This window comes from Lepisosteus platostomus, chromosome 11, assembly GCF_059453375.1.
Source record: "Lepisosteus platostomus isolate fLepPlt1 chromosome 11, fLepPlt1.hap1, whole genome shotgun sequence".
In the NCBI taxonomy this organism is placed as follows: domain Eukaryota; kingdom Metazoa; phylum Chordata; class Actinopteri; order Semionotiformes; family Lepisosteidae; genus Lepisosteus; species Lepisosteus platostomus.
This window is the reverse complement of record NC_142621.1, coordinates 1675407-1698328: the sequence shown is the minus strand read 5'-3', so window position 1 is coordinate 1698328 and position 22922 is coordinate 1675407. Positions and strand designations below refer to the sequence as shown.

Here is a 22922-nt window from a genome sequence, read left to right as displayed (position 1 = left end):
GGCGGAGTGCATGCTCGAAAACCACCGAAGAGGGTGGCAAGAATGTGTCCTTTTAGTGTCGTGCGTTGCACTTCGTGTTGCCACGGTCCCCAACACTGCACGGCATCAGAGGAAGAGCACCGCTCAGGAGCAGCTGTGCGGCTTCAGTTGCCACCCGGCGCTCGAGATGTAAAAATCGGAGCTCTTTCAGAGACTCCCGAGGCGGCAGCCGGGCTCAAGGCAGGCTGGCACAGCGGCGGCGCCCCGATCCCGACGGCACAGCGAGCGAGGCTTCTCAACCGCGTGCACACCAGCGCCAAACCGGGGCGACTCCACACCCGGCGAGACCCGCACAGCCACGGGCAGGGGTACCTCGGGGAAGAACCTGCAGTAGTCTCTCAGCAGGAGGAACTCCACCACACCAGTCAGGCCGTCCAGGAGGAGCATGTTGGCCGCGAAGAGCACCTGGCTGAGAAGAGAGCAACACTTCCAGGTTAACGGGCAAGTAAGAGAGCGGGCGAGGCCAGCTGAAGGACCTTGACCTCCGTCACGGCCCAGCGGAGGCTGCCGCAGGTGAAAGGCAGTGTCAGCTGCTGTATCGAGCTTTCACTTGCGTTCAAGCATTGCACTCTGGAGAGCAAAAGCAATTTGCCAGGAGCCAAACTCTAAAATGAGAAGTGTTTATAGAAAACAGACTTCCTTTTGTTTTCCACAGTGAAGAAACAAAGAAAAAGGCTTTTGCCCCATGCACAGTTATTTGCAGTTAGGCCTGAGGAAAGATGTTAACAAGGGTTTTATTGGGGAAATTTAGAGCTCAGATGGCGTCGGGTCAGGATTAATGCCCTGACTATTCTGGGAATCATTACTGCCATTGCACAGAAGAAATAAAAATCGCAAAAGGTTAATCCCAACATTCACCAAGGGAATTTAGAGAGACACGCTCGCTGCCTACCTGACGTTGGCTCCCGGTGGCAGGTCCAGAAGAGCTCCGTAAATAAAGTGCAGCAGGATCTCCACTTCCGCCGGGCCAACTCTGCAGCACAGCAGCACAGCCCAGTCTGACTCATTTCAACCTTTTACCCAGCCTGTGGCTTCCAGCACACAACCACACTGGGAAGGTCAATGATAGAGTCTGACCGACCGCAGCAAGCCTACGGACCAGAGCATTCTTCTGCTCAGAACAGACGAGCAGGTTAATAACCCTCAAGCATCAGTGAGCATTAAACCACAAATACACTGATCATCGTTCACTGTCCAGTCACCAGTCTGACAGTTCTTTAAGCCTCTGCACAGTTATGTCACGAAAGCCCCTATTTTAGCTAAAGAGAGCTGGTGCAAAGAAATGTATTCGACGCAGCCATGACCATGTATAGTGTTCCTCCGCAGGATGTAATTTTACTGTATACACAACAGAGAATTTTAAAACTAAAGAGCAGCAAGTTTCTAAATAGCAGCACGTCAAGAGAAATAAAAGGTCTGTTCAAATACAGAATGTTTTTCCTTTTACACAAACATTGCAAAAGAAAGTAAGTTTTATAAATAAACCATCACCAGTTACAAGGGATTACCTTTTACAACAAACAAAAGGTTGGGGGAAAATTATTTTAACAGTTCATAACAAAGAAGTGATCTATGCACTTAATGTAGCATTATATAGCTAGGACATAAAGTGATGAATTACCTCTTAAAAATAAATTTCCCTTGAATTGTTGTTAATTTGAAAAATGAATCCCTCAAACCTTTAACTTTAACGGATAGTAATGGATTACCTTTTAAAAACACCCTCTCCCAAAACAGCAAACAAAACAAATAGTATCTTTTTCACTGTAGAAAGAACATTTTTTTTCCTAGAGCGTTCCCTTGATGCTATAGATCAAGAAGTAAAGAGAATTATTATTAGGAGAACACATACTGCAAAAATATGAAACACAAGTACAACAACAGGCACATTTATCCGTAATCCAATCCACACGAAATAAGAAGGATAGGTCTGCCAGCCATTCCATTAAACTCCACTCTATCCACCTGCCACTCGATTCTACACTAGAGCAGAAAGGGGATGAATGAGCCATGTGTGACCATCTTGAAATGCAATTAGCAAGTTAGCGCAAAGAATTATCAGCAGTCATGGTAGATTTTTTCCCCATTATGTCATCCAAGGTTCTAGCGAGCTGGATCACAATTAAATCCTTAAACCTAATCTATCACGGCTCACAGACTACAGCCGCCCTGCCTCTGCGTGTACAAGGATTCGTGGTGACGAGCAATAGCAAGGCAGGGCGCAGACCGATCTCTTCCAGCAAAGCCAGACCTACCGGCTCATCGCTTCTCTTAGGACGGGCCGAGCAATCAAGACTGAAGGCCTCCAGGTGTGCCCATTACAAAGCGAGGGCGGTGGGCAATCACAGGACAGTTACCGAAAGGACATTGTTTGGTTTGCTTCGGAACATTAAACATTCTCAAAAAAAGAAAGCATCTGCCGAGATTCTTTCAAGCAAATTTATAACAGTGCAGATATTTGTTATATCATATTAAGTAAAACCTCCTCATTTACAAATGGCTCTGCTCATTCGAAATGAATCGTGAAAGAAACAGCGGGCGCCGGCTGATGCATTAATAGCTCAACCAGCTTCGTAGACTTCAAGACAAACGGTTGCGTGGTGGAACAAGAAAAGCAGATGAATCTCCTGCAGTGGCAAATACACCAGATCCATTTCACGTTTTAGCACGTTTTTACAAACTGGGCATCGATATTGCCGAAGCCCTTCACTAACAGACTTCTTTACTCCAATCCCCTGCCTGAAATCATGAAATAAATTAGATTTTCAATGAAACATTTTCATGGCCTTCAATTCTTAACCTATTTCCTTATTTAAATCTCACGTTTATACATGTTTAAAGTATTGACATGCTCCATTCTGTTTACCACCTACTGGTTGAGATCATTCACGTAAAGAGCTTTGAGAAGGCTCTGGATTGAAAGGCGAGACCTACAGCACGGATACAAACTGGCTGACTTCGGTGTGGAGGCTTGTCTCGAGAGCGGCCGTGTGACTCCCTGCCCACTGGTGACCCCGCAGACCTGCTGAGACCGTCAGAGGCGAGCCCCCCCGTCGGGGACCCCCGCAGGACCTACCCGTGCAGCGCGATGAGCTGCTGGGAGCTCTCCAGCCAGTTCCCGCTCAGCATGGCAGAGAAGTACCGGGATCGAGCCGCGAGGACAGGCCTGGAGGGGAAGAGCAGCCGGGCAGAGAGACGCACACCTGTGAGCTCACCATGCAGGGAGCTGGGCACATCACTCACATGACAATACCTGCCCGTTATACAGTGGATACCAAAAGTCTACACGCCCTTATTGAAGAGTTCAATACAGCCATTTAAAAGAGCATAAAATCTACTAAATGATAACCAACATACTGAACACATGCAAGATTATATTTTCTGGATATCCTGAATTATCCCTTTGCAAAATGTAACCTAACTCAGAAAAACAACTGACTTCTACCATGTCAGCTAAAACAGGCCAATCCGTAAATTAAATGGGTTCTTCACGGGAGTTCTGTTATAAAGAAGGCAGAGGAGAGGAAAAAAAAAAAAGCAAACTTTCCCGATTTGAATAGGATCCGGAACACCCCAAGCCGGATGTTATTTTAATATCTGCCTTTAACAACAGAAGGTACAGATTTCTGTAGAAAGTCCTGTCACAGACATCTCCCTGTATCTGTCGCCATGCCAGCTTGGAAGCTGTCATTGTGCGACAGCAAAATCTTCTTGCTATGAAAGACACCCATCTGGGAGACAACCGGTGTTCAGTCCAAGCTGCACACAAGCCAGCGGCACTGCAGTCGTTCTGGAATTACTGGAATTACTCTGTTATTTACCCGTTTCGGACCTGGTTTCTAATTGCCCTGACACGCTTCACATTAGGAATGAACGCGCTGCGTGTGGCTCTTACATGAGTGTTCTTGGGGAATGTCTGTGTCATGTCTGCCGTGTTTAAGCACTTGTCAGAATATCCTACAGAGCTGACCTGAAAAAACACACAACCCTTCAAAAGAGGCGGAACACTATCCGTCACCTCCAGCCACAAATTCCCAAGATCTAACCAAACATCACACTAACAGGCTCCAAGGAAAGTATTTGCTCAGCATTAGCTGGAAGATGATGATTAAAACCTTTAAAAATCAAAGCAAGGAGATTCCCTTTTACATTCCTTCAATTCGGAAACGGATCCCCCCGGCTCCCCACTGCGCTCTCCCTGGAAACGAGAGCCTGGAGACCTCCGCAGGCTCACGGCACGGAGTTAAAACCACACCGCCCAGACTGCAGGGCTGTGGCTGCACTGGCTGAGCCTCTCTGAGCCCCAGACTTACTTTACTTCCTGCAGGAATAAGCAACACTACTCGGCAGATGAACTGGGTTGGTAACAGGTGCAATTTGTCACTGACGGCTGTACAGTAGCTCCGAGACAATCATGCTGATATAACGTAAGCACTCACAAGGCCTGAGCTCCTGAGACACTGAATTGATCTCAGTGGTAACTGAAAAACTGCACCGCTACTTCATTTCTCACTAACTGCAGGGCTGTTAGGCTCTGCCTCTTGTGAAGAACACAGACATTTCAGAGCTGAGCTCTCAGCACTGTGGCTGCAGGTCAGCTGGAGCAACAGGGAAGGGGTCTCCTGAAGCTCTGGACAACCACGTGCTCAAACACTGCTTTATTAAGTCCGCTTCACAAGCCCCGCTGAGCCTCAAGGCAAGGAGCTGCTCTGTTCTGTTGGCCACGACTGGTCCCACCTGACCCAAATGATGAAAAACACTCTGGACTGTACACAGGCAGATACACGGACCTACAGCAGTGAGCACGAAGTGTTAAGGTGCAGTGAAAAGTGGTTTAAACAGAATATTATCGGGCTGGGCTGTACCTGTGAGCTCTGAACACACGAGTCCCAGCCTGAATGCTGATATCGGAGGATTCTCCGCTTTTAAACAGCGAAAGCAGATCCGCTCCAAGCACAGAGGCCGGCTCCAGAGCTGCGGTGTCTGAGGGGTGTTCACAGAAGAAAAAAGGTGTTAATGCAGACACTTCTCTGTAATCACAGCAAAGACTCAAATGAAAGAATACACACACCTGTAAAACTGCATGCAATGTGCTGCTGGGACTGACAGTGAATGGTTTTACTTTAAGGGAAGGAGAGAGCTGAGCTCCACTGAGACAAGTGCCTCTTCTTCAAGGGTCCCGAATGGAGATCCCTAACAGCCAATCACGAGGCTCAGTCAGACCCCTGGGCAGATAACGGGCCCGAGTGAGCAGCCAGGAGGCTGCGGGACCGAGCACACGGGGGCTCACCCGAGAGACCGCTGGCTTCCGTGGCCCCTGTCCTGCGGCGTGCATCGGGCACCTCCTCGCCCCCGGCCCTCTCCTCGCCCCCGGCCCTCTCCTCGCCCGGCCGCGGAGGGCTCACCCTCCGGTCCGCGGTGTACACGAGCCTGCAGGCGCGGGGGAGCGACAGCACAGATCAGATCAGATCCCCCTGCGTGCACGTGCCAGCACACATGGTTGCGAGGAACCCCAGGAAACAGGGGCTGGCAACACAGAGCAAGACCACACGGGATCACACTAGCAAAAGGGCATTCCGACATACCTAAGATCTCATACAGCAACACTAGCTCTTACACCTGATCAAAACGTCTTACAAAAGTCAATGCATTTTTTAGATTCGATTCATTTAGGCTGTTTTCTGCTGCCTTCAAGATTCCTCCAGCTGCCAGATGTGCACACAATCCAGATCAGCAAGAACTAGATAGATAGATAGACAGATAGATAAGACTTTATTGATCCCGAAGGGAAATTGATGTGTTACAGCAGTCCAGCCCAAGACGAGCAAAAAAAAACAGACATCAGGATAGGCAAATAATTTGAATACGTACAGTAATACAAAATAAATATAATATAAAATAAAATAAATAAAAATAAATACATAGGTGTGTGCAAAATATGATCATAGTCACTGTAAAAACAATAATATATGTGCAAAATGTGCATAGGTATATACAGATTGAGTGTCCAAAAAGTACAATGGAGCAACATGCTGTTCATAGACGAGCAAATGAAGGGCTAACAGTCCTAGCCCAGGGCAGCGTTATACACCTGAGCAGGTGTTTGCAATAGGAGGCTGCCTCCTTACCCGGCGCAGGGTTCCTGAATTGCCCCACTCACACAAAGAGTGGTAATACCATGCTCACCTATTTGTGCTGCCTTGCAGCACCTGTACTGATCAGCCATCATCCATGCGAGACAGTAATGGCACTGTAGCATCTCAGCACTTCCTGACAGCACTCCAGCCTGAGGGCTTGAAGAGAGCTTGTGCACAACAAACACTCTGCACAAAGGGGCTGAGTGGCAAACCCACACACATTGCATTATTCTATATAAGTGGGGGAATAATTTGCACATTTTTACAATCATAAACTGCGATCTCTTATCAGTGCACCCTGAAAATAAACCACTCCTGCCGATATGAGATACTTTTCATGACTAAAAAAGACTAATTATGATGGGCACAGCAAATCAGGCAGGAAATCAAAATAAAAGCAGATGCAATATTAAAAGAAAGATGTAAGATTTTACTCATACTGAAGAATAAAGATTTATTAGCAATGCAGGACATTGTAATTGTAGTGCTAATTTAGTAACGGAGATGTCTATTTGTCTCTTTCCTCTGCTACAGCCCAGGCAGGCCTGTGCCTGCTCAGGGGTCTCTCAGCCCCAGATGCCCCACAGATGCTCAGTGCTGCCGAGGTGTGAGGGGTCAGTCACAGATCCACCTCCACAAGCAGCAGCAGGAGCACGTGTTCCTGCTGGAATGCTGTCACCTCAGGACGAGACCTCCTGTCTTCCTTGACTTAGATCACTTAGAACATGCTATTCATTCCAGGTTCACACCTTCACAGCTTTGGCTGGACAGAAAAGCAGTACTACATTTATACGACGTATCAATCAAACCAATCAAAGAACGGAGAGCTCAGGTGGAACACCTCAGGACAACACAGCAGTGCTTGTTTTCAAATAGAATTGTCTCCTTCCAACGTTAAAACTAGGACAAATCTGCAATGAGAGTCCAGCAGACCCTCTTGTGAGGGTAAGTACGGGCTGGTGAAAATTGTTACAGGTAAAAATATTTTTTTTCTTTTCTCTTTCCTTCAGCGTGGAATAAACCCTTACCTGTTCCTGTGCAGCCTACGCATGCTGACGCAGCTCCCTACTCGAATTCCTCCAACACACTAAATCAACTTGAAAACCACACCAACACCCTCTATTTCCCTATTTTTGCTGGGGAGTTTGAAATTCCCCACACGTACCTAGACAGCAACAGCTCTAAGATGAGACAGGCTGTCAAGAAAATTATCCCCCGTGCACTGACCAACAATGTTTGAAAACAATACCGTAAAAAGTTCTCGAATTCGGAGGGCTCAAAGTTTTCCACTTGGATGCACTCGGAGTTGTGCTGAGAGTCCTGCAGCAGTTCAGGGGCTCTGGCCAGCAGCACGGCTCTGTGGGCCCGGAATGTCGCGGATCCGACACGGAGCACTATGTCTGTCTGGGACTCCTCTGTCAGCAGCCTGGGGAGAGAGGCAACGTCAGAGGGTCAAACTGTTGCACACCAGCTGCGGAACAATCACTTATCTTCAGGGACAAAGTCAAAATCCCACCCCTGACATGTTACAGCTCTGAATGCTTTCAGCTCCCAGTCCCGCTTGTGATGCTCCTTCTCCAGCTCCTACACAGTCACTGGTCCCTGGTTCCGGGCCAGGCACGTGTCCCTGGGGTGCTGATCGTGCAGAGCAGGAGTGTGTTCCTCTCCCGGGCTGTGGACAGCGACGCGCACGATACTTTCAAACCCAGGTGGGAAGCTTATTTTTTAGACAAGAACTCTGTTCATTCACTCTGCTTTTATTAAAGTATACATTTATCATTCTGCTACATCCTCATTCTGCTTGATCAGTTTCAGGCTGGTGAAACACTCTGGGATGGTTTTTCTTTACGCGATAGGTGATGACCCTTAATAATTTCAATTTCATACTGTACATCGGCCACCGTCTGTAGAAGCACGGGGAGGCAGGAGGGCGAGGGGGTTGAATCTCTAAGCGCAACCAATCCGGACACAGAAATATTTGCATCTTCCAGCATTTTGTAGAGGAAAGAAAGGCGAGGGGAGGTAGTTTCCTCTGGCAGAATATCTTGCATCATCTTTCAAACCATCTCTATCTTCACAAGGACATTTCCTTACAGCAAGCCTGCTGTCTTTTGTCACATGAAGCGCTGCATTTACACTGCCGACTTTACAGCCACTCTCTGACAAGGCCTCCAGCAAACTGTAACGTGTCGAGCAATGCGCTTGACGGATGTCATTTTCCGCTAGAACGCTTTGATGTTCCCTTCATAAGCTGAGCCAGCTGGGATTTGAACTTCACAAGGCAAAAAATATTGTTTGTGTTCATTAGGTATAGAACATCAACACAGCTTTACAGTGGCTTAGGTGATTATAACAAAACCAGACATATGGCCTGAGCTGGAAACTGTAGTCTGCGCCCGACACAGCAGGGGATGAAACAAATGATGATTTTATCCTAATAAGAAATGCAACGAAAGCCTCCAGCAGAACAGTGGTATAAGCGTCAAAGACTGGAGATTTCATGTGCAAATCCAGCCTCCGAACCCCATTCTACTAACTCCGCCAGAAATGACGTTAACTAAGCCCACGAAAACCCTGTGACAGCACACAACCGCTGGGGCATCGCCGTGAGTCTATCAGGCTCATGACAAACAAACAAACAAACAAACAAACAAACTGAAAATCCATCAGTAAACAGAACCCCAAGTTGATTACTCCCCCTAACAGACTGCGAAGTGGGATGAACTCCACATGCTCAGTGATCCACAGCGCCAGACAGAAGAAACCTGGAGCACGGCGGTGTCTGAGCCCGCGGGCTGCTGGGAGAACAAGACCACGAAGCTCATGGGAACTCCTGCCAGCAACCGGACCGGCTGCACACAGCACGGTTTACTGTTCCCTGGCCCGGCTGGAAGACCGGACCTCACAGCACATCGCTGAATCGGAGGGGCAGGTTTGTCACTGAGCACCAAGGACTCCCAGCTGCGAGGTGTGACAGGGTGGCAAAATGAAATAAAATTCCCTCCCGTCTCTAACGCTGTGCCCTCGGGGTGAGTGATCCCAGGACAGAAAGAGAGCTGAAAAGGGATCTGGACACCCAGTGCGCTTGCACTGGACAATCCAACTGGCTCCCGTCTTGATGTACTACTGGGACACCAGTCATGTTTCCACACCGGTGAAAAAGCAGAATTTGACCACTAGAAAACACCCAAGACAACCAGCAGAACCCTTTCACTTGAGCCCAGTGACTCATTCAGCACATATTTAAATGTACAAGTCTTTGCAGATAGACTTATTCAGGACTAGAATTAAATCTTCTCAAATCTGTTTCCTATTTTTTATTTATTGTAGTAAAAACACCCTGGTCTAGTCGCAGAATTTAGTATAAACAAATATCAAGTTTAAGTCCTTGAACATACATCTTTGCAAATGCCAGTGGGATTTACCTTCTACCAGTACGTACAAAAATAGAACAATTCAGTGTGACGGACAACACTCTTGTGTCAAAGCCGGTTTGCTTGTCCTACAGGTGGTTTAACTGCTGCCCAAATCTCACGCGAGACCTGCGATCAGACACGCTTGACCGGCTGGGCAGACACGCAGTCGGGCCTACACCTCTGGACCGCGGTCTCTCGCCACTCCAGGGTGTGCAGGGGGGCTGCTGGAGCCGCGGGACCCACTCAGAACCAGCACTGGGTCAGCGAGGCACGTCTGAGGGAAGCGGTCGGCACAGATGCCAAGGAGGGAGAGAGACCGGACCAGGGGAGCCGCGCGGCGCAGTGGGACAGGCCGGCCGGTCTCTGCAGGGTTTCGGGGTGTCTCCACAGCTGGCTCTTCTAGCACCAGCCAGAGCAAACACCTCACCTGCCACCTTCACAGGTGAGTAGCCAGAACTTCATTCACCACCGAAATAATAATAAATTCAAAATGCAAAACCCGTGTTCTCCCTTCTGTTATAAGAAAATGAAAACCAGTGAACGGGGAGGGGTCTCTAAAAAGCATCTACTGTCCAGCTGTGCCCTTTCACCACCTCCTGCCACTGCTCAGACAAAGCAAACTGGGAAACTTCTGATTAAGACACCACAAGGGGCACAGCTGATGGACTCACGTGTTCATTAACATGCATGAGGCAGAGAAAAACAGAGCTCGCTATTAAAACCTCTTACTGATCTTGGCCTCCAGAGCCAGTTTCCACCTGGGACTTTCTGCCCATTTTGTTATACCTCTGCAACAGAACACAGGAGAGGCCTGGCTCGGGTCTTAAACTGAAACTCAGCAGTTATCGGCACAGAAGACGCAGGAGTCTTCCGGGCACTGGCAGCACTCAAGAGTGCTGAGTCCCCAGGTAGTGTTTTACCAGCCGTAGTCAAGGAGATGTGAGATGTTGTTCAGAAGCCACTGACACGGCTCTTCCAGCAGTCCTTCCAGACAGGGGTCGTACCCAGGGACTGGGGGGTTTCAGGGCCACGAGGGAAGCAAATACCAGGCCCTGCTGGGACTATTGTGAGGGACTGTCACCCCTCGGTGTCCCCTCAAGTGGTTACCTGTGGAGATCTGTGGCCAGGCAGGACGCCAGGGCCTCCTTCAGCTTCTGTCTGGCTCTCCTCTCTTTGGTGTGGCGTTCCTTGGCGGCATCTGCCCTGGTGCTCGCTGGAGTCGCAGCCATAAGGAGCTCCGATCCCCTGTACCCACGGGGGGGGGGGGGCTGGCCAGGCACCTCTCTAGTCGGGACAGAGAGGCCGTCACTTGAGTAAGTCACACGCCACTTACCGAATATGCAACTTGAAACGCGCTGGAAGTAAGGGACTTCATGGAGTGATCCAAAGACACTAGGTAACAGTATAACTGGCAGGTTAATCTTTTAAACTCTGTAAATTACCGTCTTACACGTACTAAGTATTTTTAAAAGAAGTATCGACTGGCGCGATTATTTCGGCCGAAAACCTTTTTTTTTTTCTCCCTGTAACAGCACGGTTACTCTGCACTTTTAAGAGCGGGAACCGTCACTCGAGCCGAACTTTACTTTCTAGGGACAAAGTACTGAGACCTGGACCGCTTTCGACGCGATGAAAAGCCAGGAATTGCTCTGATGGCTCTGGCCAGCCCGCAGTTCCTCCAGTAAAACAGCGGCTTCACAAAAACACCGTGGATTGATCCATATACACTCACTCCTGACCTGTGGACTACATCACCTGGCCGTGTGCGCGTAATGCTCACTTCAGCAGATACTACACCCCTGGAGGGAAGATCTCACTTTCGTACTTGCTGGTCCATGGCGCGGCCGTGATGCATGCACCACCTTCGCCATGCAGTGCGAAGACTTTAAAATAAAGCTACAGAGCTACCGAGACGCCATGGACTGTTTAAAAAGCACTTCACCTACTTAGGGGAGAGGCACTTGTGCTGTGTTATTCCTGGTCAACTGTGTAGTCTGTAACCTGTACGAGGCCACATGAAGTGCTTTTGCTTTCACGTGTGAACGGCCGGCAGCCCGTGGATCACGCCCCCGTGGTGCACCAAATGGAAACTCACATCTTGCCCGACCCGAATCGGCTCAAGCAGAGCTCAGGCGCCGTCCTCACCCTCCGCTCCAAACACAGCGGCCACGCGAGCCGGTGACGTCCCCGCGGAACCGCGCATGCCCGCCCCGGCTCTACCGTACAGTCGCGTCAATAAACGCACCCGTGATCTGGGTCCTAGTGCGACTGGGCTTCATGCACAAGCGTTTGCCTTGCAGACGCTCAAAGCCATCATCTAACATAAACGTGGTTAGGTATGAAACGGAATACGCACTCAAGAGAGCTAGATAGTGGGTAGACTATAGTGAATTAGCAAAACAACCTCAAGATTGGAATCTGAGTCATCCGATTTCATGATACAGCAATTACAACCTCACATGCGCATTTTAGGTGATTCATGTCTATCTTTCGTTCGTGCCGGCACTCTTCCCCCTCCCCCAAATGTAACTGCAGGAATTAATGGGAAGGATATAAAAGCGAGGTGTTGCAAAAGAAGTACGAAATTGTTTGACAAAAACGATGCGCGTTGCTGGGAGTTTACGGTAACCACTATGCAACACGCTCAAAGCATCTTGGGTATTGTAGGACACGCGACCTCTCCACCTTTCTAGCCTCGCTTTTTTAGAATAAAACTCCTCACCTTGGCTCTGCATGTACTGTAGCTACCCCTGCCTTACTCTCGTGAATAACCAGTTCAAATAAATTCAATCTTTGGTTTAATCTGTTCTGAGGAAGTGGACCACGCGGTGTCGCTGCGGGAATGAATCTGCAGCCGGTCGGGCGGGTTGTGGGTTCTGACCCACTGCTGCAGACACACTTAAAATAACTTGGACTTGCATCTCCAAGGCGTTAAACTGTCGCATCAACTATCACTTTTGCAGTTTTTAATAAGCTTGAAAATGGGGGTCGATCCGGCCAGGGAAGGTGAAGGAATTTCTCTCCTGGAGCGCAGAGCTCACCGCCACACCACTGTACCACCCTCACAGGGCAGCTGAAAAAACACCTTAGGCCGATAAAACAGAGTACTCTTTCACCATCCGGCGAACAGGTCAACGGAGGTCTCTTGTGTTGACTTTTCAGATCAGCTGAACAAGCGGAGACGAATCCTTTCTGATCTAATCAAGTCCGGGACCTCCAGGGGGACCAGATTCACGAAGCTCTCTGTGGCTTCAGCCGAGACGATCTCTTGCTGCTGGTCACTTTCAGGAAGGCAATACAGGCGTTGCATACATGTCTAAAGAACGGGATACATACGAAAGACCAGAGATGGGCAGAATTTCCTTTGTTATTTATTTGCTTAAAAAATGAATGGGGTGCAGAATTGGCTCAGTGAATTAGTAAATGCAGGAAGGGATACAAAAGTTTACAATATTCAACGATCACTTTATGTACAGGAAGATAACAATATTCCAGAAGAGCAGAACGATTGTCAAAAATACAAATATGAAGAACGCTATTTTAAGACAACATCACCTGATACAGAAGGCAAGAGAAGAGTGCTCCAATAGTTCTGTCCAGTTTAAAAGAAACCGGGCTCTTGTGACACCTAGCACACAGCTCCCTGGCTCGGGGACAGTCACAGAAACAGCACACGTGTCATCGTCACACGGAGAAATTAGTCAAAGGCACCACACAATACAAATCACTAGGAGACTTCTGCCCCGTCTGGACACGCCACACTGACTTACAAATTTTAAGGCGAATGTTATATGTGCAAAAAGTTGTTGTTTTTTTTTAAATGGTGCAATGCACTGAAATGATCAAATGTGCTTTCTTCGAGTTTCACTTTCGATAAACTTGTTTAAAAAAATATTTGAAGTGTTGTAAAAACCCAGCGGCCCGCTGGCCCTGCGGGCGAGGTGAGGGGGCTCAGCTCCTGCAGCACCTCCAGCCCTCCCCCTCCTTCAGGAACGTCCACATCAGGGTGTTGACGATGTCCGGCTGCTCCTGCTGCAGCCAGTGGCCGGCGCCGGAGATGATGTTGAGCCGCAGGTGGTTCCGGACGTAGAGCCGGGAGGCCTCCGCCATCTCCTGCTCCAGCAGGGCATCCCTCTCGCCCCAGAGCAGCAGCACCGAGGACCTCACCTCCTGCTGAGTCAGGGGCAGGGAACTGCGGAGCCAGAGCAGACGCGCGAGGGCCCTGGTGTTAGACTCGGCGGGCGAGAGCCCTCAGCGCAGGAATGAAGAAGAGGGCGGGTGGTATACTGACACGGCCCTCCGAGCACACAGCTCACCTGCCTGCTGCCCCTCTCCAGCCGCGCTGCTGCAGTCAGGAGGCAGCTGAGGGGGGGGTCGGGGCTCTGTGCTGTTTCATACCACTGCCGCAGATTCACTAACGGCTTCAGTTTATTTTGTGAGAAAAAGCCTGTTCTTGAACTGCTCCTGGGATGATTTTCAATGAGGCTGTTTAACAGCACAATGCATTTCCGCATCGAACAAAGACTTATGTAAATCCATCAAATGCGATGGCTACCGCATAACTCTTATTGGATTAGAATTAAGCACATTTTCCCTGCCTGGTAGATCTCACTAACTGCACAGACTTGCTGTTACAGCCCTTATATCATCAGACAGCCTCTTTGCTGTTATAAATGTAAAGGAACTTGATCACATACAGTATATGTGGAAAGCAGTATGTCCAAAATTCAGCAGCCAGAATCCTGACCAGGTCTAGTACAAGTGTTCACATTACTCCTATCCTGGAGTCCTTGCACTGGCTTCCGGTCAAATTCCGCGTAGACTTTAAAATCCTCATGCTCACCTACAAGGCTTTACATGGCTTGGCACCTCAATACCTGTCTGAACTTTTATCGCCCTACTCCCCACCTCGCAACCTCCGCTCTTCAAATTCTGCCCTCCTTACTGTCCCCCAAGCCCGTCTACATTGTATGGGCGACAGGGCCTTCTCCTGCTATGCCCCCAAGCTCTGGAACTCTTTGCCCAAGGATATTAGAGAGTCACCTTCTCTAAACTCCTTCAAATCCAGACTCAAAACCTTCTTCTTCAGAAAAGCCTTTACTTAACTGGTTCCATTCTTCACCCCTCTGCTCTTCTTAATACCATCTTCCACGGTCTCCTCTATTGTTATTGTTGTATTGTTGTAATTATAATTGTGTCCTGTCTTGTGAAATTTTCTTATTTATTGTTGTAGTCTTCTTATTTATTGTTATTGTCATCCTGTAAAGCGCTTTGAGAAGCCACCTTTAAAGGCGCTATATAAAATAAAGTTTATTATTATTATTATTATATCTTCACGTCTCAGGGCTGTGTGAGAAGAGATCAAGGGAAATAATGGAAATGGAATCATCTGATTATTCTTTTAGAAGTATGTGACTTCAACATTGGACCAAAGGAATGAACGTACTTTCATAAAGTACATGAGGGAAATGACAATATATACCGCACACCCTTTTAAACACGAGATAATTCAACAGTAAGTGGATCCCAAAGGGGAAAAGGAGCAGAAATGGAAATCCACAATGTGCAATACCAGCCTGCACCACAAGAGGGCAGCGCTGATACATGGTGCTCGCTTGACGCAGCCTGCGCGCAAACTCGTCAGTAGCTCACAGTAGCGCAAGACAAGGGCTTGAAATTCCAATTGGTAACATAGTGAAATGAGGTCCCAGTTAAAGGGAGCAGCCCCTCAGGGTGTGCAAGTTGTGTCAGGGGAATCGAACTGGTTTCAGAAGCCCACACCTCCCCACCCCCCTCCTGTCTGGGCCGGCTCCACCACCCACTCGCTGCGCCGTCAACGAGTCTGAATCTGTGACGCAAAAGGCCATTTTCCCGGAGGACACCAGAGACGACGCACACAAGGCGTATCTCTCCAAATCCATGCAGCTCAGCGGGTCTGTACCTGAAGATGTTCCTGTAGTAGTTGAGGGGGCCGGTCAGGGCCCCAGGCTGGGAGAAGACGTACAGGTAGGCCTCCGTGTCCTCCGAGCGGAGAGAACTGCTCTTCCATCGTACCCCGGCGCCCCGGCTGGGGAAGAAGCCCTTCAGAGCCTGAGGACAAGAAGGCGACGGTCAGCAGTTGTGCCAGGAGCACTTTCCAGCCTGGCGTTTAGACACCTGCCTGTGGTGGCGTTGCAGTTGCATGTACTGTAGGAGCTCCAAGAGGGCGGCGGCGGCGGTGCTCTGCCCCTAGTGACAGCACAGTGAACTGCAGGCTGAGTTCGCCAGAGGCTGCACCTGGGCCAGAGGCTGGGGCTCAGGCTGGAGCCAGACTATCTTGTGGGGGGGACGGGGGGGAGGACTCGGCTGGCACCGCCGCCTCTTTGCAGAGTGAAATGAACCCTCTCCTGCGAGAAGAGATGTAACTCAGCCAGAGTCAGTTCTGGCTTTGCGTTCACTGAGAGCGTGCACGTACGGCGATTCATACTGTAAAACAGCTCTCGCACCTCAGCTTTCTGACCACAAACTGCCGCTGCATTGCAAATTGAAACTGTTAAACGCGCAGGGACGTCAAGAGATGGAGACAATACTAAAGCTTCTGCTGAGAGTTTTACTGCCCTTCAGTTGCACAGGATCATGCAGCATTTTGGAAGGACAGAGCTGACTGTTTAATGTACTGTACCCATCTCTGAAATAAGTGAATCAATCCATATTAATCAATGTATATTTGCGATGGCACACTCCGCAACAGGGCACCCTGCAGAGCTATACATCAGCTGACGTGACTTGATACTAAAGAGTCCTGGGCTGCACCACCATTCCACACCCGTGGCTGAAATCAAATCCAAACTGCGCGACTGCAAGTCTGGAGCTGCCTTCCTTCTGCTGCCCCCTGGACCCCAGCAGCCAGCGCAGGGGCTGTGATCTGAGACGGCTGAATGAATCCAAGGCCTGTTCCACAGCTGGCCTGCGATGGCTCGTAACTCCAATAACCAGAACCCTCTAACCTAGCAGAACGTATCCCACCTTCGGGACGTACTGTACCAAAGCCACCTACGTATCTGCGGACACCAGAAGCCTGCGCCCGATCTTTCTGAGCTGTGCTGGGAGACCTTGCTCACCTTGAAGTCGTCAACGGAGAGCATCAACTCCGGGAGGCGTGGCAGCTGGAAGAAGAAGATGCAGCTGCACTTGGCCAGCTGCAGGGGGCGGCGCAGAGCGTAATCTGGAGGCACAGAAAAGCTTCAGCTGGACTCTGACATCGGGCTGGCCTTGCGCGAAGGGCAAGAACAAAACCGAAGAAGAAGCTACGGCAAAACGGGGACATTTCCGCGGGTCTCTCCCCGAGGGCGGGCTCTCACGGGGCTGGAGAAAGGAAGCTGAGTGAGCAAAACGCTTTCAGGGCTGCTGGTCGGCAGAGGCAGAAATGGAGGACTTAGAGACGCAGCAGGGCTGACAAACACAAGAGCGGAGAGCCGAGGACGAGCACAGGCCAGAGCATCTAGACGAGAGCCAGCGAAGCAGAAAACAAGAGGGAACAGAGAGACCTGCAGATCTGTAGAAATGGGAGAGGTTGAACATGCTATGACGTTTTTTTTTTTTCCAATGAAAGACGTATCATTATCACTTGCTGTCAATAAACTAAAAAAAAAACAAAACTAATAAAACAAATAAAACTGACCTATCGAAAACTTCTACAAAAAGATAACTTATATCCCAGCACAGGTGCACAGGTTCCCCGCATGCAGCGGGTGCAGGCTTACCTGCGAACACAGAGGGATGGGGACAGTTTAAGACAATCAGCTTGGTCACCATCTCTGGGTAGTGGATAGCAAACAGCCAGGCCACCATCCCACCCCAGTCGTGGCCGACCAGGTGGCACCTGTTATAACCTGGCGAGAGAGAAACCCTGTCAGTGCCGCTGCCAGTCTAGGACAGCTGCATTCTGAAAAGGACCAGCATTTCCACACGTGCTGCGAAATTACCATTGAACCAATCTACCCCAGTGAGGACAGGGCCCGGGACAGCGCTCCTGCTCCCCAGAGGAGAAAACCAGCAGCGCATCGTTACTCTTCGAACCGCCAGCTCGTTAGCAGGAGCTGGAGCTCGCTTACAAGACGGGGCGGTGGAGCAGATGGGCCTGTGGGAAAGACCGACAGGCCCGCAGGTCCACTTCGAAAGCCTTGCTGTCGCAGCGCACATTCGGAGCAGTGCCGACTTATTCATACGGAGGGAGCTGTTAATACTGAGCCTCCTGTTCAGATAGACCAGAACGTGTTTCACAAAGAGCCGCTCCTGTGGTACAGCAGGTTCACCCTGCAGTGGCCTGCAGATGCACAAGGTCCAGGGGATGAGGAAGAAGAGATGAAGGGGGCAGTGACTATCTGGCGGGGTGGAGGCTCTGTGAGAGAGCAGTAACTCATCCCGTCTCAAGCGCTCAGACAGCTCCAGAAACACACCAATCTCCTTTTCCCAGGATGCCCCGGGACAGGTGAGGCCTGTAAACTCGCCGGCGGAGCCACAGCCTGCTCCACACGGGGCCGGTTCCACTCGCCGTACCCCGAGGTACCTGCTGAAACCGGCTGGCCAAGGTCATGTATTGTGTAAATGTGTGTCTCCAAGGACAGCCTTTTCCCCACCTATGAAACATGACGCATGTTACTAATCGTGGTGCTTCGCTTCTCCGAGAAAGACTGTGGGAAGTAGGGAGGTATATGAAATTGCAGTTAAGCTTTGGCAAAGACTGATGTCTAGGAAAGTGGAAAAAAAAACTCTAAAAACAAGCCTTTAAATGTAACTCAGAGAAGGTGGTTTTAGAAGAGCAGGCTGTTGTCTCAGTTTGCTGACACACTGCAGACCTCAGGTCCCAGATACTGAAAGAACTGAGTGATTTTACTGGGTGATTTAACACACCCAGAAAAGGCCAAGAACGGGGCTGTACTGACGTTGTGGTTTTTTTTTGTTTCAGACGGCACAGATATTTTTCGAGAGGTGGAAAACATTTCAGAAACCTACATATCGTGGAACGAAACAAATCAGACATCAGACACGAACACGAACCAGGAGGCAGAAGTGGAAACCCAGAACAGGAGGCAGTTCATTACACAAAGGGTTGTGGGAGCATGGAACAACTCCACCATCGACCAAGGGGGCTACATGGTCAGACTGGCCTCCTCTCGCTTGTGGCCTTTGTGCGGTTCTTATGCTCCGCGGAGAGGCCGAGCGGCCGGTCGCTCACCCAGGCACTCCACGATGTCCCTGACGTCCGTGATGAGGTGCTCCAGCCGGTAGTTCTCTGCCCCCGCCGGCACGTCGGACTCCCCGTACCCCCGCATGTCCACCGCCACCACCCGGAACTCGCTCTTGAACTCCCGCAGCTGGTGGCGCCAGGAGAACCTGCGGCGACCCGGGCAACAGCTCAGCGGACGGCGGGCGGTCACCGAGGGGCGGCCTCCTGTGTCCGCATTCGGCCAAGCCCGCGCGGCTGCCCCCATTCCTGCTTGGCAAGAACACCACGCTGGGGCGGCAGGCGACCCCCTCCACGGTCTCACGGGGTCTCGCACGCGCTTAAACACGTTACACCTTTCAAACTGGGCTCCTACCCTCCTCTCTCACAGCGGGGGGTAATCTTTGCACGAGATAAAGAGGCCGTTAGCTCCGACGGTAAGTAGCGTTGTCATTGTTAGAACCGAAATAGCACACTAATTCTAGTTCCTGGCTGCTCTTTAGATGTACCTTCTTGGCTGTAAAGAAGGAAAAAGAAGCAGGGTGCCCTTGCAGGGCAAGCACACAGATCGTGGGTGCTGGCGACAAGGACAGTGGCCCTATTTAAACTGCAGAAAATGCATGATGACACACTAGGTCATTCATGTACAAACTCCCTGCTGTTAGAAGCAGCTTTTATAGTCAGCATTTTCTGGCAACACAACTGCCCTTCAGTTCAGGGGATGCCCTTGATAAAAACAGCTATTTATACTTTAGAAAAAGGCAAGAACATAAGAGAACTGATCCAAGTGAACACAGCCAAGGGGCTCGTGCTTACTGCTGTCTGCAGACACAGGCAGTAAGAGCAGATCGTTGAGCTAACTGCACAGTTGGCTGTGGAGCCTGCCGAACCCGGCTCAGCTTCTACCCGTGGAGACTGTTGTGTTAAGTGTGACAAAGTGTGTCTTCTGATCCGGTCTCTCTGTCCCCTGTCTGTCCGGCAAGCAGGTACAGTAAGGGCTGTCCCAGTCCAGACCCATGCCAGGCGGATCTCTGCAACACTGTCAGACAAGCACAGAGCTGCGTGTCTGCGTTCAGACATGAGCTAAATCCATGTTATCCGGTTCTACTCCTGTGCCCACTCACTCTCCTGTGCCCCTCTGTGGTGGAAGCAAGTACCCATGATTCTCAGAGCGCCCCACCTGTATCCAGCCCTGCCCAAAGTGCAGGTCCGGTGATCTCCCCCCCCTCGCATGCTGGCTCATGAATAGACCACATCACTCTAAACTCCAGCAGGTTCTTGCTCTCAACTTTAAGAAACAACAACACCTTAAAAGCATAAAATAAAAACAAAGAAGGACTTGTTTCGAATTTTTAAGAGAAAAATAAATACCCAGCGTTTCTTCCTCTTTCCTCTTTTGTGTAACACTCCCAGGACGGAGGTATGCTGGAGGTAATAAACCCAGTAAGCCAAGGAAACCCAAATCACTCTGAATGTCTCTTGGAATGAGAAAGAGAATCTAATCTCTGTTCGCGACTCATGAGCTGTACATGTGCAGCCATGCACACTGGATTCTGCCATCTGAATAATTAACTGCTGTCTGCTTTTCTACAAGGCTGTTTGCCAGATTCATACATGAACTAGTTTCCTGCAGCTGACAGCCTTACCCTAGCCTGTTCTAGCTGCAGCTGCACCCTGGTCCACATCGTGTAATGAAGGGTTTATCCTAAAAGGGAGAAAAGTCAGGGAAGCTGTAAATCAGTTGGATTCCCACAGGTAGTGAGAAAAAACTAGGAACATAAAGCCAACGGCTCTGGTTCCTGCCTGCCAGGATGGGTTATTCTGCTGGTTCAAAAGCTGCGGTGCTGCAGCAGAACCACCCACGTGAGTCCGGACTCGTCCCTGCGAATGCTGCTTCAAAGACGCTCGCTGGTGGATCAAGGTGAATCAGAGGGAGAGTTGTGGGTCTTTCTGAGTTCTGTTCTCTTTGTTTCAGCCTTTCACACTGACGTTGCCCAGGCCGAAAGATTAAGGTCCTGGTCTCTGGTGCAGTTTCTCACCCCCCCCCCCCCCGATCTGGGGTGCAGGGGGGGCGTGGCCCCTCAGAGGCAGTGTTTAAGTGCCGAGACCCCGCCAGTGTACGTATTCTAACCTGCAGCCAGAATTCCTGTCGGTCCGGTTTCCTACCTGTGTCTCCCAGCCCTGGTGTGCGTGTGGACGGGAGTGGAGCTGAGGGGGCGGATGGCAGGAAGAAGGGATGCATGTGGGGATGGAGGAGTGCACAGATGCTCGTGTGGATAGGGGTGCAGGAATGGATGGATACATGCCAGACGTTTTACCAGAACTCTGGGAATCCGTGCAGGAACAGCAGCAGGGGTTTGCCTCTCTCGCCGGCAGCCACATAGTGGAACCTCAGCCCAGACTCCTGCGGACACAGGGAGAGACCGGGCTGATCACCGCCTCCCCCTGGCCAGCTCAGGCACGCAGCAGGACTGACGCAGGCCTCTCAGACGCACCCCGACAGCGGACGTGCGCCTGTCTGCCTCACTGGTGCTCCTGCACGCAGCTCCCTCCCCTCGGCGACGGGGAAGGTGGTTTGTTTCCAGACTTACAGCTTCAGACGAACTGGACGTGATGTGCGGCGCACACAGAATTGACAGCACGTTTCAGGAGTGTTTAACGCCGACGATGCCCTGTCCTGTCTGGAGCAGGGGTGGTGCCATGGGTGAGGACCGGTGTATCTGTCTCTGCGTGCCCTCTGTTTCTGTCAGACAGCTCTGAACTGACACCAGCCCAGGAGAAGACCCAGGGACATTGTGAAAACTGAATTACTATCGATCCAATGTCTGTGGGGGTAAAGGTGTTCTACTGTATAAGACGTGAACACCTCTGATGGAAAATAAGACTCTACACCGAGAGGTCACCCTGGAACCTAGCATTTAAAAAACAAAGTTAGGGCACGACTATTTTCTGCTTCCGTGACACCCGAAATAATGAGATATTCATAGCGATTTCTGATCACCGGTGTATTGATCGCCACAGGGCTCTGGAACCGAACAGGTATGCTAACCCCGCCAGGCAGAGGTGACCTACACTCAAGAAACACGTCGCCGCCAGGAGCAGTGGTTTCCTCAAGCACCCCGCAAGAGCAAGCTGGCAGCCCAGCTTCAGGGAGGACTGGGCAGCCGGGAGAGCCTCCGACACGGGTCCCGGTGCGGCGGTGCTCCGGGCAGCGGGAGCTGTCTTCAGCACCATTCGCTCGGAAACGAAACCCTCACTGAGCGCTGGAGGCACGAAGGAACGGGCCACCAGCGGTGACCGAAACAAAGTGTACTTCAGAAAACAATGTTCGCGCGTCTTAGACCCCGACGCGTTGCGGACGCGTTGTTACGGCGTTTCTTTAATGACCAGTCGCATGACGATCAGCGTTTCAGTCAGATTCACAGACAGGCCCTTTTCCTATCGTTTTCCCCCCGGCCGGTAAGAAGGCAAGGCGCATCTTCCATCGGTACAGCCCTCCTGCCTGTGTAATAAAATGTCCTCCCCGCTCAAGCCCGTGAATTCCGAGAGTCTTACCTTGATTCGCACGTAGCAGTGCGTTCCCAAGGACGTGTCGTTCAGGCAGGCTGGGGGGGCCTCACGGACTCCCCATTGGAAGGTTTTCGACGGCTTTTGAAGGATGGTCCACAGAAGTTTCAGCAGGGCGACGGAAGCGCAGACGCCGCAATAAGAGTATATCAAGGACCAGTAGCCAATAACTCGAATCTTCAGCGTCAGCCGGGCTGCCAGCAGCAGTAAGTTATGGAGCAGTCTCGCCATCTTTATGTTACAGCAGGGAGAGCTGTGCCTGTGTGGATCGCCCCGGTCGCTGGGCTTATTCCCCTCAACCGCCCTGCGCTGCGCAGGTGATGCTGCACACCCCGGACTGCGCTGGCCCGCCTCAGGACGCGCATTCGGCCGCCAGGAGCGCAGCGGTCCGGAGGTCCGGAGGATGCCAGAAAGCGAGCTCAGTGCAATCGCACAGGCTCCACGCGTGCGTGTGACGGGAGGCTGGAGCTGGCGGTTGTATAAGCCAGCCCACCCGAGCTCATAGGGCTGCCCCCCCCCCCACGGGCGACGGCGCAGGCGCGCTCTGGAGACACGGCG

The 22922-nt window shown here is 50.7% G+C and overlaps 2 protein-coding genes across 4 annotated transcripts in view; both read right to left on the bottom strand.

Moving 5' to 3' along the window:
* Positions 1-11796, bottom strand: part of btbd8 (BTB domain containing 8) — a 32998-nt gene extending 21202 nt beyond the window's left edge. For all 3 annotated transcript variants that reach the window (XM_088597725.1, XM_088597723.1, XM_088597724.1), the window contains exons 1-8: positions 11688-11796; positions 10700-10876; positions 7426-7602; positions 5330-5469; positions 4905-5022; positions 3116-3205; positions 932-1012; positions 352-448 (exon numbers count right to left, since the gene is read on the bottom strand). In XM_088597725.1, coding sequence (XP_088453851.1) covers positions 352-448; positions 932-1012; positions 3116-3205; positions 4905-5022; positions 5330-5469; positions 7426-7602; positions 10700-10821 — 825 coding nt within the window. In that variant the 5' untranslated portion in view covers positions 10822-10876; positions 11688-11796. The remainder of the gene's footprint in view (positions 1-351; positions 449-931; positions 1013-3115; positions 3206-4904; positions 5023-5329; positions 5470-7425; positions 7603-10699; positions 10877-11687) is intronic.
* A 1151-nt stretch (positions 11797-12947) lies between these two features.
* Positions 12948-22886, bottom strand: ephx4 (epoxide hydrolase 4). Its single transcript, XM_088597722.1, has 7 exons — positions 22353-22886; positions 21116-21201; positions 18810-18967; positions 17335-17463; positions 16693-16796; positions 15534-15682; positions 12948-13784 (listed from the first exon to the last, which is right to left on the bottom strand). The coding sequence occupies exons 1-7, from the start codon at positions 22593-22595 to the stop codon at positions 13544-13546; spliced, it is 1110 nt and encodes a 369-aa protein (XP_088453848.1). The 5' UTR covers positions 22596-22886; the 3' UTR covers positions 12948-13543.
* Between the last annotated feature and the right edge of the window lie 36 nt (positions 22887-22922).

Excerpts from the sequence above, each read along its gene's own strand:
- ephx4 (XM_088597722.1), bottom strand. The coding sequence starts at position 22,595 with ATGGCGAGACTGCTCCATAACTTACTGCTGCTGGCAGCCCGGCTGACG. Across the intron at positions 21,202-22,352 it reads ACTGCTACGTGCGAATCAAG|GAGTCTGGGCTGAGGTTCCA; the intron begins GTAAGACTCTCG and ends CTGTGTCCGCAG. Across the intron at positions 17,464-18,809 it reads GGACATCGTGGAGTGCCTGG|GTTATAACAGGTGCCACCTG; the intron begins GTGAGCGACCGG and ends CTCTCTCGCCAG.